Genomic DNA, 17,284 nt, shown 5'->3' with positions numbered 1-17,284 from the left:
TGTCAAAAACTAGCAGGGAATAGAAGCAGCTAGGTGCCTGAAATTAAATTTGCTCTTTAGCCAGCAGGCAGTACTGGCTCTGTCGGCTGTTAGCAGATTTACATACTTCATTGAAAATCACCAAACCCATGTGTGGATTTTGCATTTATCCTCTTGCCTGAAATGACTGGAACAAAATGGTTTCAAGTCTTATGAAGTGGTGGCTTAGCTTTGAACTTCAGAGACAACCTCACATTTGCCACTGCCTTTGCTTTTAATTTACCTTCTCTGAACACCTGGAGCTTATTGGACACTTCTTCTTTCCCTGTGTTTATTTGAACAATTTGGCAGCCTTTGCAGATGGCTGCAATTTGGTCTTGCTAGTGCTGCACCTCTTTCACTGCTTGGTACATCAGCAAGACCCAACAGCCTCAGGGATGCTGGGATACCATTTGTTTTGTTAGGTTACAGCCTGGTGGAAGACTGACATATGAGTAGAAACAGCTGGATTGCTCCTGAAGTTCCAATGAGATATTTCAAATCTAGTTTCAGATGCCCGCGGTGGAAAGGGACGCACAGGAAACCCAGAAGAAGAACAAGAGTCTGCAGGTGCAATCAATCAAAACGTGGCCCTTGCCATTGCAGGGAATCAATTTAACCTTAGGAGCTCTGGAATATCTCCAGTGTCCCTGGTATGTCCGGCGCTCTGCCAGTCTCCTTTCTTGTATCTGATTTCTTCTTTCTTTGTTTTCTCCTTCTATCCTTTTTTGCCACTAATAACTGCAGTCATGAGAAACTGCATTCATGTTTCCTCCAACCCCGAAGAATGCTTCATATTCCTCCTGTCATCTCCTTCTCTTCTCTTCTCTTCTCTTCTCTTCTCTTCTCTTCTCTTCTCTTCTCTTCTCTTCTCTTCTCTTCTCTTCTCTTCTCTTCTCTTCTCTTCTCTTCTCTTCTCTTCTCTTCTCTTCTCTTCTCTTCTCTTCTCTTCTCTTCTCTTCTCTTCTCTTCTCTTCTCTTCTCTTCTCTTCTCTTCTCTTCTCTTCTCTTCTCTCCTCTCCTCTCCTCTCCTCTCCTCTCCTCTCCTCTCCTCTCCTCTCCTCTCCTCTCCTCTCCTCTCCTCTCCTCTCCTCTCCTCTCCTCTCCTCTTCTCTTCTCTTCTCTTCTCTTCTCTTCTCTTCTCTTCTCTTCTCTTCTCTTCTCTTCTCTTCTCTTCTCTTCTCTTCTCTTCTCTTCTCTTCTCTTCTCTTCTCTTCTCTTCTCTTCTCTTCTCTTCTCTTCTCTTCTCTTCTCTTCTCTTCTCTTCTCTTCTCTTCTCTTCTCTTCTCTTCTCTTCTCTTCTCTTCTCTTCCAGAAGTACTCTTTACCATAAGTAGTTCCACTTTTTCTTCCACACACCTATTTCCATTTCCACACCCAAGCTAGTCTTGTTTCCAGATCAGCAAATAGTGCACTATGATTCCTGCACTGCCTCTCAGTCCCAGTCTCACCTGAATCCACGGTTCGAAGACTCAATCCTTCTTTTTCTGTCTGTATCTCTTTCTTCATGGTTGTTTCTATCTTCTATACAATTTGGCTGACACAGCTGCATGGCAAAAGGGGACAAAACAGTTATAGAATCTTTTTCTACATTATTCTAAGAACTTAAAATGCAAGTATCTATCAAACAATGCTCATGCTTTTCACATGCATACAACAGGTTGTCACAATTACACAAATGTACATTCAGAAAATGAAATCAGTATAACCTGGAAGAGGTTAAACTTATTAAAGTCCAGTCCTGGGATTTGATTTCACTGAAATTAAAATAATGTTACTTCACTTGAATGATCCCCCTCTTCTTTTTCTTCTTTCAACTGATACTTACTTTATCTGCTCCTAGCCCTACAGACAGAGTGCCACATTAGGTCCTGATACTACTCGCAACCTTTTGATCTGCTTCCTCTGGATCATGAAAAATGCTGATCAGAACCTAATACAGAAATGGATTGCAGACCTTCCATCCATGCAGCTGAACAGGATTTTAGACCTCCTTTTCATTTGTGTTTCATGCTTTGAGTACAAGGTAAGTGAAACTTGGCCTGTTTTGTTGTCTTGCTTTGGTTTGATACTTTTTTCCTTACTTTCCAGCTGTCCAGGGGAAATTTGTTATTGACAATTATTAAATTATCTCTTGTCTAATCTATGCTACAAATGGGTAAATTAATTCAGATAAAATAATTTATAGTGGTCTTCAAGCAAAATGCATCCAAAACCTTTGAGGAAGTCCCATGAAATTAGTTTAAATTGTTTTATTGTTTTTCTTTTCCTGGGGATTTGAAGGCTATATATTGACTATAAGTACTGGACAGGATATTAAGGATGACCCTTTAGTTAAGAGCTGGGACTGAATGTCATGACTGCCCCCTGTGACAGGGTCTGCTGAAATGGATCAAACAGCCTTCTCTCTGAACTTTATTTTCCCTCTCTGTAGCACTGAGCTAAATATCTGTCTTTATTAGCAGTACACATACTACCTCTTTCATCATCTGCAACATTTAATTAGCCTTTATATATTAGTCAGTCATATTCATTGCTTTCTGCTGCCTTTACAGGTCTCTCCTGTTGTGTCTAGTTTTGGACATGTAATTTGGACTCATGTTCAGAGATGAAGGCATTGGTGTTGATTGCTTTGATTTTATTTTTAGGGCAAACAAAGCTCAGATAAAGTTAGCACCCAAGCACTCCAGAAGTCACGAGATGTTAAGGCCCGATTGGAAGAGGCTTTACTGAGAGGTGAAGGAGCCAGAGGAGAAATGATGAAGCGCTGCAGGATACCAGCTGGTACTTCATATCCCTCTCCCTTTGTGTCTTTTGAGAGGATCTTAAGAGTTTGTAAATGTAAATGAGTTTGTTGGGGTTTATGCACACTCCCCATTTTCATCCTTATATTTTTTACCCACAGTCCTTTCCCTTGCAGACCTTTCTTGGTTTGGCTGTGGATAAAAATATTATTAGCTTTTAACTATCCAAGGTGTAGCTAGAACTTAGCTCTTCTCAGGTGGAGAATATAAGGCCAACTAAGAAGTTGTAAGACATTCTGAGAAATTGTGTTTGTATTTAATCAATAGCCAAGAAATGGTGTCAAAACTGTCAGTAAGAACAAATTGTTCTTAGCAAAAAAGGTTGTTTCATTTAATAAATTGAATACTTTGTGTTTTGGTCTTTGAAGTTATTAAGCAAGGTAACGTTCTAAAAATCCTAGATTAAAAAAATGATGGGGTCCTGTCCTTTTACTAGGACCCTGAGGCTGTAAAGTTGAATGGTTTTCGTTCTGACAGACTGCTACAGACATGTATCTCCTTTTTTTGGTGAGCTATCAGAGTTCAGGTGTCCCCTTCTGCTTTAATCTCACTGATACATGTTGCACTGTTAGGGAATGACAGATCAGTGGGGCAAAATGAAAACCTGCGCTGGAGAAAGGAGCAGACTCACTGGCGACAGGCAAATGAGAGACAAGATAAGTAAGTCATTTAATGAATATATATTGCTTTTATTAGAACGAAGATGTTTGAGAGTTTTATGTTCTTGTTCTTTCTCCTAAGATGTTTTACTACAAAATCAGCAGTTTCAATCCTTTCCTGCTTCTGTCAGAAAGGAATAGAAAATGTGTATGTAGCAGAAGTATCCAACTGTTGCTATGACATAAAAAAGAGATCACAAATATTGAATGAGAAGTCTAAATAGTTATCCACACATTTTTTCTTTCTTACTAGCAGTGTGGCAAACACTGGTTGTCGATACAAGTTATATCAGCTCCACAGAAGCTTGCTACACCATTTATTTTGGTGTTGCTGTGGCTCCTCACTGTATACAGCACTGTGGTGTAAGATTTGCCACCTTAAATCAGTTGAGCTAGGTTTGATGTGCTGTGTTAAAACTGGGAGGAGTTGTCAGCAGGAGTAGGGGGGAACGATTCTGCAGTGAATATTTTCCTTGTTGCAGGTTTTAAGTTATGTTGTCTCAGTACATTTCACCTTATCAGCACTGTGTGGTAGTAGGCAAATCAGTGTGCAGGGTTATGGAAAACTGTATTTTCAGGATTACTAACAGCATTTTCATACAGTATGTGCTAAGTTTCTGTAAGCATGCAACTTGCTGAGGGAGATACATCACTTGTCCATAGATACTTGTTTAAATTTTGACTATCTAAATGAGCCGCTCTGCGTCCTGCAGAGACAGTGGCCTCTCACCAGCCTGGCTGCTGTGAACTCCCATGATATCCCTAAACATGTGTGAACTTGAAGTGAGAACACTAGCTTGTGCTGTACAGCAACTACATTGTTGTATCCTAGTACTTGTCCATGATTATCACATACATTTTTGAACACAAGTTTGTTAATTTGGAATTTATCCAAACTTTTAACAAATAATTGTTCTACCTTCTATGATAGATTGGAAGAGATGCAGATACTATGTGGATATTCTTATTTTGCCCTGAAAGCAACATGCTTTCTCCCAGCCAGTTTCACTGAAATCAGAATAAAACAGTCTGCAAGCAGCAGATCTACAATTTCACTTTACAGTAGTTCTGTTAAACTACTTAAAATAAAACTTCTGGTTACATAAGTAAAACTCTGCATGCTGTCCAGGCCTTTCTGCTTAACCCAGTGTTCACCACTGTGGTATGCAAGATCTTTGCTCTCTTCCTTTTTGGATCCCTTTTGTATATATGTCCCATAAATAAGATGTTTGCAGGCAGTCCACAGCACAGCAGGTTTGCACATGTCGCCACTCAGCCTCACTCAGCCTGCTTCTCCTTGAATCCAGCATGCTTTGGGATTGTCACTACACTTATGAGCTATGTGTGGTGTCAGAGAGGTTCCAGTCAGCATGGTTAACGTGCAAGACTGAATGGTGGCTGGAAATGGTTCAAATGGCTCTGATGTTTGCTTAATTTGTTCAGTTCTTACTCAAATGTAGTGATCCCTGGCTTGATTTTATAGCACCAGCCTTTTGGGAGGCCCTTCTGTTCTTCATTGCTTGAGTCATTGTAATTAATAACCATACAACTGCCCTGACTTCCTTTCCTAGCCCTCTTCCAGAATTCTCTGGTTGTGCCCGAAAGGATGGCTCTGTACTTTTCTGGGGTTTCGGGGGTAAGAGGCCACTGGGCAGAAAAGGTTAGGTGAATGTAGCAGAAAAGTCACAGATTTTGAAGTCACTCAGAAGTGTGATTATAAGGGTGTTGCTTCTGGCCATGCAACAACCCTTTTATGAGCAGTTTAGGAACAAGAATAAAGCCTCCTCTTTGTGTTTCTGCCATAGAAGAGATCTCTTTTTGTTAGGAGCTGCACCTATGCTTAGACTATTCAGCTGCAGAGTAGCTGTGTTCCAGACCTTAAGTCTCAACTAAGAGAGTATCATGCACTGCCTTACCCCACCACCTTCTGTCTTTTATAAATGTTTCAGTCTTCTCTTAAATGGCCTGGTTCATTGCTGTATTGGCTCTGCAGTTGTTGGACCTCGTGTCTTAGCTGTCAACAGTCTCAAGAATCAACGTTATACATTGCCTACATTAAACGCTGCTGCTGTGGCATTGAAGCAATTTCCCCTTTGACCAAGCCTACTGTTCTTAGTTTTTCTCTGGAAGTGTTAGATCAGTTGCGTTTTATTCCTTTTTGGGGTTTGGTGTCCTGCTACAGGCAATGCATTCAGAAATTACTGCATAGCTTATTGAACAACTAAACATGATATTGAGGGCAGAGCAGCCGTTACACAGATTGCTGTTAAGGAAGCAGAAGCATCTATGTGAACTGTCCAGAGGCCTAGTTTTCAGGTGTCCCTTTTGGGACTTCTGTTCTATGATATCAGCTCTCCTCATTTGACTTTGTTCTTCTTAAGAAACACATCCAAACACTATTTTCATTGTTTGCTCTTACAGAATTGTTCAGAATGGTATCATTTGTATTTTGGTTTTGTTTAAATAGAAGGTCATCTAACTCTTGGGGTACCATGTGCTTTAATTAGAACTCCTTTTTGCAGAACAAAGGCTGAGCTAGACCAAGAAGCTCTGATCAGTGGAAACCTGGCAACTGAAGCTAACCTGATCATTCTCGATATGCAAGAGAACATCATCCAGGTAGGAAAAGCAAACCTGGCTTGGTACCAATCACTGCTCCCTGAGAAGCCAGTGGAAGCAAGATTCATTTTTCCTTTTGTTTCTTAGGCCATGCAAAATGTTTTAATTAAAGATCTTCTGTAAACTTTTATAATCTTGAAGAGAAAAAAAAAAAGATTAAGAAGAATGAATCCAAAGATGAAATTGCTGCCTGCCTTATGCTGTTGCCGCAAGTCCCTTCCACTGTAGAGCATTGCACTACTGAATGAAAGGCAAATACACCACCTTGTCTCCAACAGATGTTGTTGAAAGCCATTTCCACTGTATTACTATGATCCTGGAGTTTGGCGAGGGTGAGGGAAGAAAAATCTTCATTTATGCTAGAAATATACCTGAAGATATTAATAATTTAGAAATGGACTCCTGGGTGGCCTTTGTCATACTTGCATGTATGATCTTGTGAGACAAAAGGATTTAACTTTGACTCCCACAAGTACTCAGTGCAGGAAAGTATCTTTCACCTGCATGGAGTCCTTCTGAAAAGAGATATGCCCCTCTAGAGCAGTGTAATATGCAGAACTTACTTGACTTTTAGGAGTCAGATGCAGTAAAATTTCACAGGTCCTGTGACAGCAGTGGAGCCATGACAATTGTCTCTGCTTAGACATGGTTTCCCAGTTTAGGAGAGAGACTTCTAATTCATGGGTATGGAAACACTACTGTTGGAGCAACACGCATATTCATAGATAGCAAGGAGAAAACTTGGTTCTTGAAAACCTGTTAGCAGAAAAACATTTAACTACTAGACTCCTGTAGTATTGGGCTTGATTTTTGCCTGACACTCATAGCACCTAGTCTCCCCACTATTTGGGTTGTGGGTTTGATGAGAGCATACCAGTATGCCTATTTACCCATGGGGAGGCAAGGGGAAGGATGGTGCTTGCCCACCACAGGATCACTTCGTGATCCAAGATACATGAAAGACTGGACAGAGGGTGGGCGGAGTTTCAAGAGTCACTGCTGAAGCTGGCTGAACTTAAAAATGCATTGGAAGGTCTGTGGATGTTGAGAAATGTTCAAGACGTCTTCCCCTGCATCTTCCTGATCACTAAAAAAGTCTTTTGAAATTCCTCCGAAGCAGATATTAACATTTAAGAAAACTGCAATCTCTAAACTCCTGGATGTGTCTTATTGACAAGAGAGCAGGACTTCAGTTCCTATGTGCCAGTTCATTGCTGAATTACTTCATGCAGTTCTTTATTTTTCTCCTCCATGTGTAGGCAAGCTTTGCAGCAGAGTGCAGAGACAATCTTCTGGGAGGAGTTTTGAAGGTCCTGGTAAATTCTCTTGGCTGTGATCAGAGCACCACTTACCTGACTCATTGCTTTGCTACACTCAGAGCACTCATTGCTAAGGTATGCTCTTGACATAAATCTGTTTACATGCTTCCAATGAAGTTATTAAAGCAGCATTTCCAGAACAGAGCTGTGTGCATTCGCTTACCACTTTTCCTTTGGCATTCATTAAATATGTTTTGCATAAGTAAATACAAATGCCTGTCCATAGGGATGTTAGGGGACTAATACAGCTGTTGTAAGGTTATTTCATTGACGACATGAGATGAAATAACTGAATCTGAATAATCTTGTGGTTTTAGCAGTCTACTCTTAAAAATAGGTTCACTAATAAAAAGGTAAAAAATTCCACCCTTATATTTCAAATACATTCTGATTTTAATTAGGAATCTTAATGCCAGGGCTTGCGAAGATTCCATAAAGTCAAATTTAAATTATTATATCTTTAAGACTAGTTTCCAACCAGTTGGGCAGCAGAGAAATCAAAGCTAACTCATCAGAGATCAGGGGGATCATTCTAGGTTTCTGCTTCTAAGGTAGGTTCAAAAATCCTAAATAGATCATAAGATGTTGACAGATTTCATGTTTGTTGTGCCTGAAAAAAAGCCAAATCCAAGTATCTCTCTCATTTCTGTATCACCAATCAAAAAAAAAAAAAAATTCAAAATGTGTATGAGGACAGAATTTGGCCAAACATTTTTTATAATATGGGTCATAATGGTTAGGTGCTTCATGAAGACTCTCTAAAATTTGTTTAAGGTCCATTCTCCTACAAAGAAGTTCTACAAAGGAAAAAGACCATTAAATGTTTTTTTCCCCTAAACTATTCTAAAATACAAATGACAAACAGGATACTCCTGTCCAGTTAATGCCTGTCTGCTGTTAAATGTAGATTGGCTGACAAAGCCTAATTACAAGGCACATATCTGAGTAGTTATGAAACTCATAATTTTGTTTTCATTGTACTTTATCTTTGAAAGCCAACTTCCAATTACAATAATGAATTTTGTGAAGCAATCTTTATTCTCATTGAAATAGATCTTGTAGTTAAGCTGACTCAGTTCTGTATTTTATGAAGCAATCATTCCAATTATTTCTATTACACTGTAGGTATATAGACATTATTCTGCAAATAAAAATGATAGAACTCTGTGCCAGCAGGCTTATAATATAAATTAGATATAAAACAGTGAGATAATGGAGTGAAGAAAGGTTGAGAACTAGGAAGTGGGCCTGCAAATGAGAAATAATATCCTGTGTTCTGCTCGCACACCATTATCAGTCCTTTGTATGTACATATGGTGCCAGTGCATTCATGTTGGCTACGGTGAAAGTTTGTTTCTGTGTCCTGCCCCCTGGGTTTATTGTCTGCTAGGTGCATCGTGGAGACAGTGTAAAACAGGGCCTGGCATAAAAGTTGAGCAATGGAAGTTTTGTGGCGCACCATAGGAGGAAGAACATGCTGGAGGGCTGGGGAAGGGTGGGGCATTGATGCAAAAAGCTAGTAACTGGTCCTCATGCTTAAGGAAGTGTTTGCATGTTTCAACAACCGTCAACTATTCTGAAAATAGCAACTCTCCATACTTCTAAGAATTTTGCAATATTTGGGTTTTCTCTGAGCAATTTTTTTTATTCTCTCTCTTTCTGCCACTCTTTTTCAAAACACAAAGGCTACTTTCAAACCTTCTTCTGTAGAAAAGCTATCAGGAATCCAAATAAATAAATAAAAAAGAAGTATAAAACGTAGGTTTTACTAACTTCAAGGCTTCATCTGTTGCAGCACAAGCAAGCTATCAGGCTGCAACAAGGCTTTACCGTGGGTCAGAGTTAGATTCTACTGCGCATGCTGTTTCTCCTTCCTCCAGAAGCCAGCCCACACTGCTCCTCCTCCACCCAACCACCTAACCCCACCATCCTCAGTGCTATTTACCCACTTAGCAGAACAAGATACAGCTGCACATTGTCCATGTCAATCAACCCACTGCCTTCATTCCTCTACATTTGTCTGAATCCTCTGATTTTTGTGCACTAAGCTATTGATGTTTCAATGGCCAGAAACAAGAGTAATTAATGCTTTCTTCTCTATCTCCCTTAGTTTGGAGATTTTCTGTTTGAAGAGGAGGTTGAACAGTGTGCTGACCTATGTCAAAGAGTTCTCCATCACTGCAGCAGCAGCATAGATACTACACGGACTCAAGCCTGTGCCACTCTTTATCTTCTCATGAGATACAGCTTCAGCTCTACCAGTGTAAGATTTCAAAAACTATGTTTTGTGCAAACTTTTCTTGTGATCAGTTGAAACCAAAACTGAAGTTGTGATAACAGATGGAACACATCTGCAGATAAAGAGACACATGTTATGCTGTTTTGAATATTTGACCCTCAAGAAGTGATAGAAGTGTAAGAGAAAAGTAGTTTAAATTATTGCTCATTATTTCATTTAGGAAAATGTGACTTTTTCTGCAACATCTGAAAAAGTATCTTCAAATGTAACAACATTAGGCCTCTGAAAGCAAGGACTATACAATGCATAAGCAATGCTCTTTGTCTTTTTTTTTAACTCCTGTGTCAGAGCTACTTAAACTTAGACTAGCTCTATTCTAATGCCACTATAGCCTCAGTAGAACTACTGCATACCTGTATTAATGGGAATTCTTTGGTGGCCTCCTGGTCTCAGGATTAGACTCTGTTTCTTAACCACCCATATGGAGCAAAGTAAGTATGTTATGCATGTAGGCTCACAATGTCCTAGCATAAAAGGACATGCATTAGCATTTTGGATACCTTGGACATCTGATCTTGCAGTGTTTTGTTTCCTAGTTGTTACTTTAGAAGCCTTGAATATGTAAAAAGTGTTGACTTCGCAGAAGGAAAATGTGCCTCTGAGGCACCATAAGCAACGTGTAGTGCACCACCAGGCAAAGCCCTCAGAGGCCTTTTTGCTTCCCAGATTTATTTCCAGAATGCTTTCCCAGTCCTGTTTCCTCCTCTTCTCCTCTGTGGGTGGCCTGATCTACACACCCATTGGCCTGCACAGTGGGTGAAAGAGGTGCTTCTGACTTGCCCTTGTCTCAAGCAAGCATATGTATTCCAAGGAACATTCTCGCCCCAAAGTACAGGCATGTCAGAACTGGGGAACTTTGGGTTAACCACTCATTTTGGACTCGCTTTGATACACCAGAGGCCACTTGTGTGAGCAGTGAGTTTAACCCACTCAAGTGTGGGCAGGAGAAAGTGGGTTTGTTTTATATAGTAGACACAGATATGCATGGTGCAGTGCAGCCATCATTCTTTCATGTTCTTGTTTTTCCTTCTGAAAGAATTTTGCAAGAGTGAAGATGCAGGTGACCATGTCATTAGCCTCTCTGGTTGGAAAATCACCTGAGTTTAATGAGGAATTCCTTCGACGGTCCTTACGAACCATCCTAGCCTATGCAGAAGAAGATGTGGATATGCAGGCAACTCCATTTCCCGTTCAGGTCAAATCTTTTATGACATCTGTGATTTTTATCAGGAGTTTTCTCATAGGAAATTGTGTGCTTGGAGCAAGTCCTAGATTTTGGTCTTCCAAAGCAATGAAAGTAAGGCTGGGGGGTTGTTGCATGAGTTTATTTCTAGCACAACAATATGCAGGGAAGAAGTGGGGGACATTATTCCGTATAATAAACTCTTAAGAACTTCTACTGAAATCACATTAAAGGAAAATCACCTCTTAGCTTTGTGTACAATTTTCTTCTAGACTCCAACAGGAACTGTACCCTTTAAGAGTTTTCCAAGATGGAATTTAATTCATTATGTTTTCAGACAAGTAGCATAACGGAAACTTCTCTGTCTTTATCAGTTCATAAGGTGGCAGCAACATTAATTAAAAACATTTCAGACAACTGTCAGACACTGCTAATAATCCTACAGTAACTCAGGTTGTGCTGAAGACTTACAAAAACAGCTGCTGTGTTCTTAGATCATGAATCAACTAAAGCTGAACTCCATTAGCACATTTGATTTTTTTCATTCAGAAATTACAAATCAAAGGATTCCAGCTCACTTTGATTAATTAAAATGTGTGCATAAAATTTGCTATGTCAGCATTCTTCCCTGCATTGAACAGAGTTGGAAAAATGAATCTTGTAGCAATTCAGTACAAATCATCTGGTGCAGATGTTATTTTTCTGGAAAGCAAAAATAAAAATGTGAGAAAAACATGTTGATCTTTGTATTACTGCAGGTAGAGGAGCTGCTGTGTAATCTGAACAGCATCCTGTCAGACACAGTGAAAATGAGGGAATTTCAGGAAGATCCAGAGATGCTCATGGATCTCATGTACAGGTGAATCTGTTTAGAATTGCTACTGAGGAAGTTCTGCAGTGAGGTGAGCAAAAGAACTGTGCATTTTAGGGACAAGCTGTGGGAAAGTCCTCTGGCTGTTCTGTCTGTGTAGATTCCTGCTTTAGCACAGCTTATCTGTGGCAGCGGGCCCAGGCTGCAGGAGTAAGCATGTTGCAGTGGAGCCACTGGAAGGTGGTCATAGACTTGGACAAGGATGGGAGTCAGGGACTGATGGACATTGAAAAGCCTTGGGTTTAGCTGGTTTACTCTCCTCTTAGCCCCTGCCTACCCCTGCCTAACCATTTCTTTTGCCCTGTGCTTAGTGAATCATACAGAATAAAGACAGAGGTGTCTCCCTCCATTTAACCCAGGTGGAGAATTATAAAGGTTCTTTCTGTTACCTGAGAAATGATCACTCATACCTCCTTTCTGCCCTGTGTTGTTAGAATTGCCAAAGGGTACCAGACATCACCAGACTTGAGGCTGACTTGGCTGCAAAACATGGCAGAGAAGCACACCAAGAGGAAGTGCTACACAGAAGCAGCCATGTGTCTGGTCCATGCCGCAGCACTGGTGGCAGAGTACCTCAGCATGCTTGAAGACCGAAACTATCTCCCAGTGGGCAGTGTCAGCTTTCAGGTAAGAAAAAGCTCCCAAGCTCTGACAGCATAAGCCTGGGATCGCCTGTTCTGGTGTGTGTATTCCTTCTCATGTTAAGCAGAGTTGAAGTGCATATACAGGGAGGAAAAGCTACAATGGAACATCCATCACCACTCTTGGCAGATTGTTCTGATGATTTATGCTTACCGATAAAAACTGGTACTTTAGTGTCTGGCTGTCTCTAGCTTCTACTTCTAGCAACTGAATACTGTAATGTCTTGTCTGCTAAGTAGAACCCCTCTATTATCACATGCCTTTTCCTGGGGCTGATACTTATCAACTGTGACAGATGCATCTTTCAAACTGCTTTCTCATGATCTAGGTAATTGGTGCTACACATTTCTTTTAGGCATGTTCTCCAATCCTTTGACTGTCCTCCAGTTACTAACCAACACCCTTTTGATTGATGAAATGACAAAATCACCATAACCTATATGCATTTACATCAAACTCCAGTAAAAATGTCCCATAAGTTCTTTCAGCCCAGGAAGTATCTCTCTGTTTATCTCTCCAGAATCCACTGATTCTTTTGGCATTGTTGAGCTCTTTACTTGGTAGGTTATTGATCTTTTACAGAGCGTTTTTTTTTATTTTGTTTTTCACCTTTCTTTTCTACATCACAAAGATGAAAGCATAACTCTTTGCTGTTAAACATTTTGAAATGCAGAGTTTTAAACATAGTTTACCAGATTATGCATTTTTGGTTACCCTTATATGAACTGACTTTATACGCAAATTCAGTGATTTTCCGGCTTTTTTTCATAGAATCATAGTTGGAAGGGATCCATAAGCATCATCAAGTCCAACTCACTGCTCCTTGCGCAGCTACCTAAAACTAAACCATATCACTGAGAGCACTGTCTAGATGCTCCTTGAACTCTGACAGGCTTCTTCTGCCGTGACTGCTTCTCAGGGGAGCCTGTTCCAGTGACCAACCGCCCTCTCAGTGAAGAACCTCTTCCTAATGTCCAATCTGACCTTCCCCTGACACAGTTTCATTCCATTTCCTTGTGTCCTGTCGCTGGTCACCAGAGAGAGGGGATCCAGCACATCCCACTCTGTTTTCACACATTATTAAAAATAGGAATGCTGAACCCCTAAAATATTCCCATGTGTTGATTACTCCTTTATCATTATTCTCTAAGATCAGTAAGTACCATTGTTCATTTACAGAGTGTTTGCTGCAATGATTATGAGACATTCCAGCTAATTAGTGGAAATGTTTCGCAGAATCAACTCAGATGTTGTATAGATATCTACTGTTTGGGCATTATTGCCTTTATGAGATTGTAATCTCTTTAAAAGTATCAGGTTTCTGTAGTCTGGTGTTGATTCAGACTTAATTACAATACCTTTAGTTTTTTCTTTAGTAAAATTCTGTATCAGTATTTCCACCAATTTGTCCTGGGTGCAAACTGATAAACCTACCACTATCTGCTTATCTTGTTTACTTTTAAAAAAATATGGCCACAAAGCATATGTCCTCCTCTGAAACTTCCCCAGTTTTCTAAAACATATGGCAACTCAGTATTCATTGCCTGAATACCGGTTTGCTTAGCTCTTTTAAACTGTTGAGGAGCACGTTTTATGGTCCAGATGATTTTGAAATGCCTAACACTAGTAGTTGGTACAGTCATCATCCCTTGATACAACCATATCATCTGGGTTTGGTTTTTTCCTTCAGAATAATAAATGTGAACATGATTGATCTACTTGTCATTTTGCACCGAATTCAGTATGTTGGGTGGTAGTGTTGCAATTTCACCCTAGCAATCAGGTGATTGACTAGTATTATTCTTAAATTCCTTTACTGTGTATAGCTGTATATAATCTCTTTACTGGCTAAACTTCTGGCCATAGATTTATACTTCTCCCATTTTGCATCCCTTACCAGTTTTGTATACTTTCTAACATCTAGCTTCCATTCATTACTTCTATTTTCTTCTTTTCTCCCTACTCATTACATACTATAATCATTTAGATATAGGTGAAATCTGCATTCCCTTGCAAAAGTCATCCTGCTCCCAGGCTGCCTTGAATGCTTGTAATCTCACACACTTGACCCTAATGTGATTCCTCCTTCCATTGCTCCGAGATTATGCAGATTGCCATGAATAGATATGTTTCCAGTTATTTTAGAGAACTGAAGTCTATTCTACAAGGCACTAGATAAGCAAAAACTTGGAAGTTTAAAGGTAACAAGTCAATCTCTCTCATCAAAATGCTTTTGTAGATACGTGTTTGCCCAAGGAACAGTTGCTCCATAGGAGAGAGGTAATAAAATGCCTTCATGACCAGAAGCCAAATTACACAACTTTTTATCTGACAGTATAATTTTGGATTTCATTTTGCTTAATAATGATAATTAACTATAATAACACTTGCATTTTTACAAAGCCTTTCAAGAGAAGAGCTCCCATTCTTTACGAACAGGTTTGTATTCTGCAGCACCTATGAAGATCTTGTTTCGATGACCTTGCTAAGAGAGAAATACTACTCAAACTATATTGGCTTTACCTGGATTTCCAGATCTCACTCACTGATTCTTTCTGTGTCCGTTTCTTCATTTAGCTGAGATATTAATTTAACCAATATTGGTGATACATATTTAGTTGTGGAATTGAGGGTGATAATAATGTGTATAAAAAAAGATTCTTCTGGATGAGCAGAAGTGCTGTCTCCTTTTTACAGATGAGTAAAATGGGGCAGCAAAGTATTAAATCATGGGTCTTCTGCAGTGACTCTGTTAGTGTCCAGAAAACTGCTTGTTAGAGAGTAACACGTTTCCTTATACTGTGCCACACGAAACGGTACATGCTTCCCTCTGTGCAATCAAAACTATCCCTCAAAATCAGAACAGGATCACTTTTGGTGAAATTCCCTTTGAGCTTCATTTGTGTTTAGACTAAATCTCCTTTGCAAGTGATAAGGTGGACTTAGAGTATGAATTGTGTATGGACTGACTTTAAAGCCACTTCATATTACCACAGACAAGGACTTAGTGTGTGTGTCTACCTGCTAAGGCACAGGGCTAAATAGCCCAGGCTCAGCGGTAAGGCACAGGGCTAAATAGCCCAGGCTCAGCGGTAGGCTAATTCAACTGTGTGGTTTTGGGGATCTAGCTTGCAGGCTACCCTAGCCTTATCTAACACGGGGATAAAGGCTGGGGATCATAGTAGAGCCCTTTGAGTTTACGCAAGTGTTTCTTTTCCTTAGAAAAAAACATCCTTGTGAGGTCCAAAATAATAGTGGATGATATACATGGTAATTTATGTATTGTCTTTATTATACAAGGGACATATAATATTCTTCAATATAAAGGTACATCAAAGCAAAAGGTGGGTGAGGCATGGCCACTTTGCAAAAGGTCCTGCAAGCACCAGTATGTCATGAAGGCTCTCTCCTACAAGAGTGTATGGACTGTAAAACATGGTAATAGATGCCTGACATTAATTATTACAGGTTTAAAGGCAAAGAAAAGATAATTGGTGTCTGTGACTTTCTTGGTTACTTTCATAAATAAATCACTCTCTGGACATTTTCACTCCTCTGGACTCTTTCCCTTTTGCTACCAAAACAAAAAAAGCCACCAAAGGCTATATGCCATTCCATGAAAATAGTCCTTCATGGCTACTATTACAGAAAGGGAAAACCAGACATTGAGCTGCAGTAGGGGTTGTATGAGTTGCCGTAGGTGTGTGCCAGGGAGGTTAAATCTGGTTGAAGTCACTATCTTCAATGAGACTGGTAGGTAACAAGTGGTATGGGTGTTCTAAAACATGCTGCAATTTTCCCTCTGGATGAAATTCAAACATATTCTCAGCTTGGCAAATGCTGTCCTGAGCTTTGTGCTCACCCTTCCAGTGGAGCTGACGTGATGTGCAGATTAGGCACTCTGAGGGCAGCATGGTTGGAGTAAATTTCACCCATGGAGAAATAAATAAATCCACAAAACCCAAGGGGGAAAGTCCCATGTTGCTAGTGATGAGTGATGCCAATTCTTTATCTGAAATCTGATCAATAGTAATAGCCCTCAGTGTCTCTGCCGTTTTATAAAGATGTCTTTAAGGACTTGACTAGCTAGCCAGCTGGCATCTATCCTGCATGCAGACAGATTGTCATTGCCAGTTTCTGCTGAAGTGAGACAGTATGACACTAATTTAATTCCTTTTAATTACTAGCAAATTGAATGCTGTTGAAAGTTACATATGCTAGTTCCATACTGTATGAACACATATTTTAATGTTCATTTACATGTATTTCTGTATATTATAAAATTTTTAGTGTTGACTCTCTCCAGTGTCATTTATTCAAAGGGATCCTGAAGAACTATAGTCATGTTATTTCATGGTCTAGAATCTCAAAGAGTGACTGACACTGTGTACTTTAGCTAGTTTTATTTAAACCCATAATAAGATCAGTAACTTTACAAGTAGCTGAGTAAATTCTGCAGGATCAAGGTGTAATATGACAGAGGCTGAAATGAGAAGCAGCATTCAGTTATTGCAGGTTTTACAGCAATATGGTCTATGTCCTCCTTCTCTGCTTGCAAAAGTCAAATCAACAACTTGAAAGTTCAACTTGTTCAAGCAGGTGGCAGGAGGTCCAGGGTGCAGCTTGGAATTTCTCACACCCAGGTGCCAGCAGCAGGACGGGCACATGGGTTGTGACCCCTGCAGGGTGGAGATTGAGCTCATGGCAGCTCCCATCAAAATCCAGCACCAGAGAGGGGACATTTTGCAACCTACAGGAGTCTGTCTTAAACCTGATGCAAGAAAGTTTATGGTTCTTGTAGTGAAACTCCTGATTTGCCATCTGCAGAGATTTATGATGTTGTGTTTGCTTCTCAGTAGAATTTAATTCT

At 39.9% G+C, this 17,284-nt stretch overlaps 1 protein-coding gene across 3 annotated transcripts in view; it reads left to right on the top strand.

Annotated features, from left to right (window-relative positions):
* DOCK8 (dedicator of cytokinesis 8) overlaps positions 1-17,284 on the top strand; it is a 94,198-nt gene that overhangs the window by 68,515 nt on the left and 8,399 nt on the right. For all 3 annotated transcript variants that reach the window (XM_040579713.1, XM_040579714.1, XM_040579715.1), the window contains exons 30-39: positions 526-671; positions 1,862-2,044; positions 2,667-2,802; positions 3,395-3,482; positions 6,004-6,100; positions 7,360-7,494; positions 9,530-9,682; positions 10,755-10,913; positions 11,660-11,760; positions 12,207-12,399. In XM_040579713.1, the coding sequence (XP_040435647.1) occupies positions 526-671; positions 1,862-2,044; positions 2,667-2,802; positions 3,395-3,482; positions 6,004-6,100; positions 7,360-7,494; positions 9,530-9,682; positions 10,755-10,913; positions 11,660-11,760; positions 12,207-12,399 (1,391 nt within the window). The remainder of the gene's footprint in view (positions 1-525; positions 672-1,861; positions 2,045-2,666; positions 2,803-3,394; positions 3,483-6,003; positions 6,101-7,359; positions 7,495-9,529; positions 9,683-10,754; positions 10,914-11,659; positions 11,761-12,206; positions 12,400-17,284) is intronic.

Source organism: Falco naumanni, chromosome Z (genome assembly GCF_017639655.2).
Source record: "Falco naumanni isolate bFalNau1 chromosome Z, bFalNau1.pat, whole genome shotgun sequence".
In the NCBI taxonomy this organism is placed as follows: domain Eukaryota; kingdom Metazoa; phylum Chordata; class Aves; order Falconiformes; family Falconidae; genus Falco; species Falco naumanni.
The sequence above is the reverse complement of the archived record's forward strand: the minus strand, read 5'-3'. Positions and strand labels throughout refer to the sequence as shown.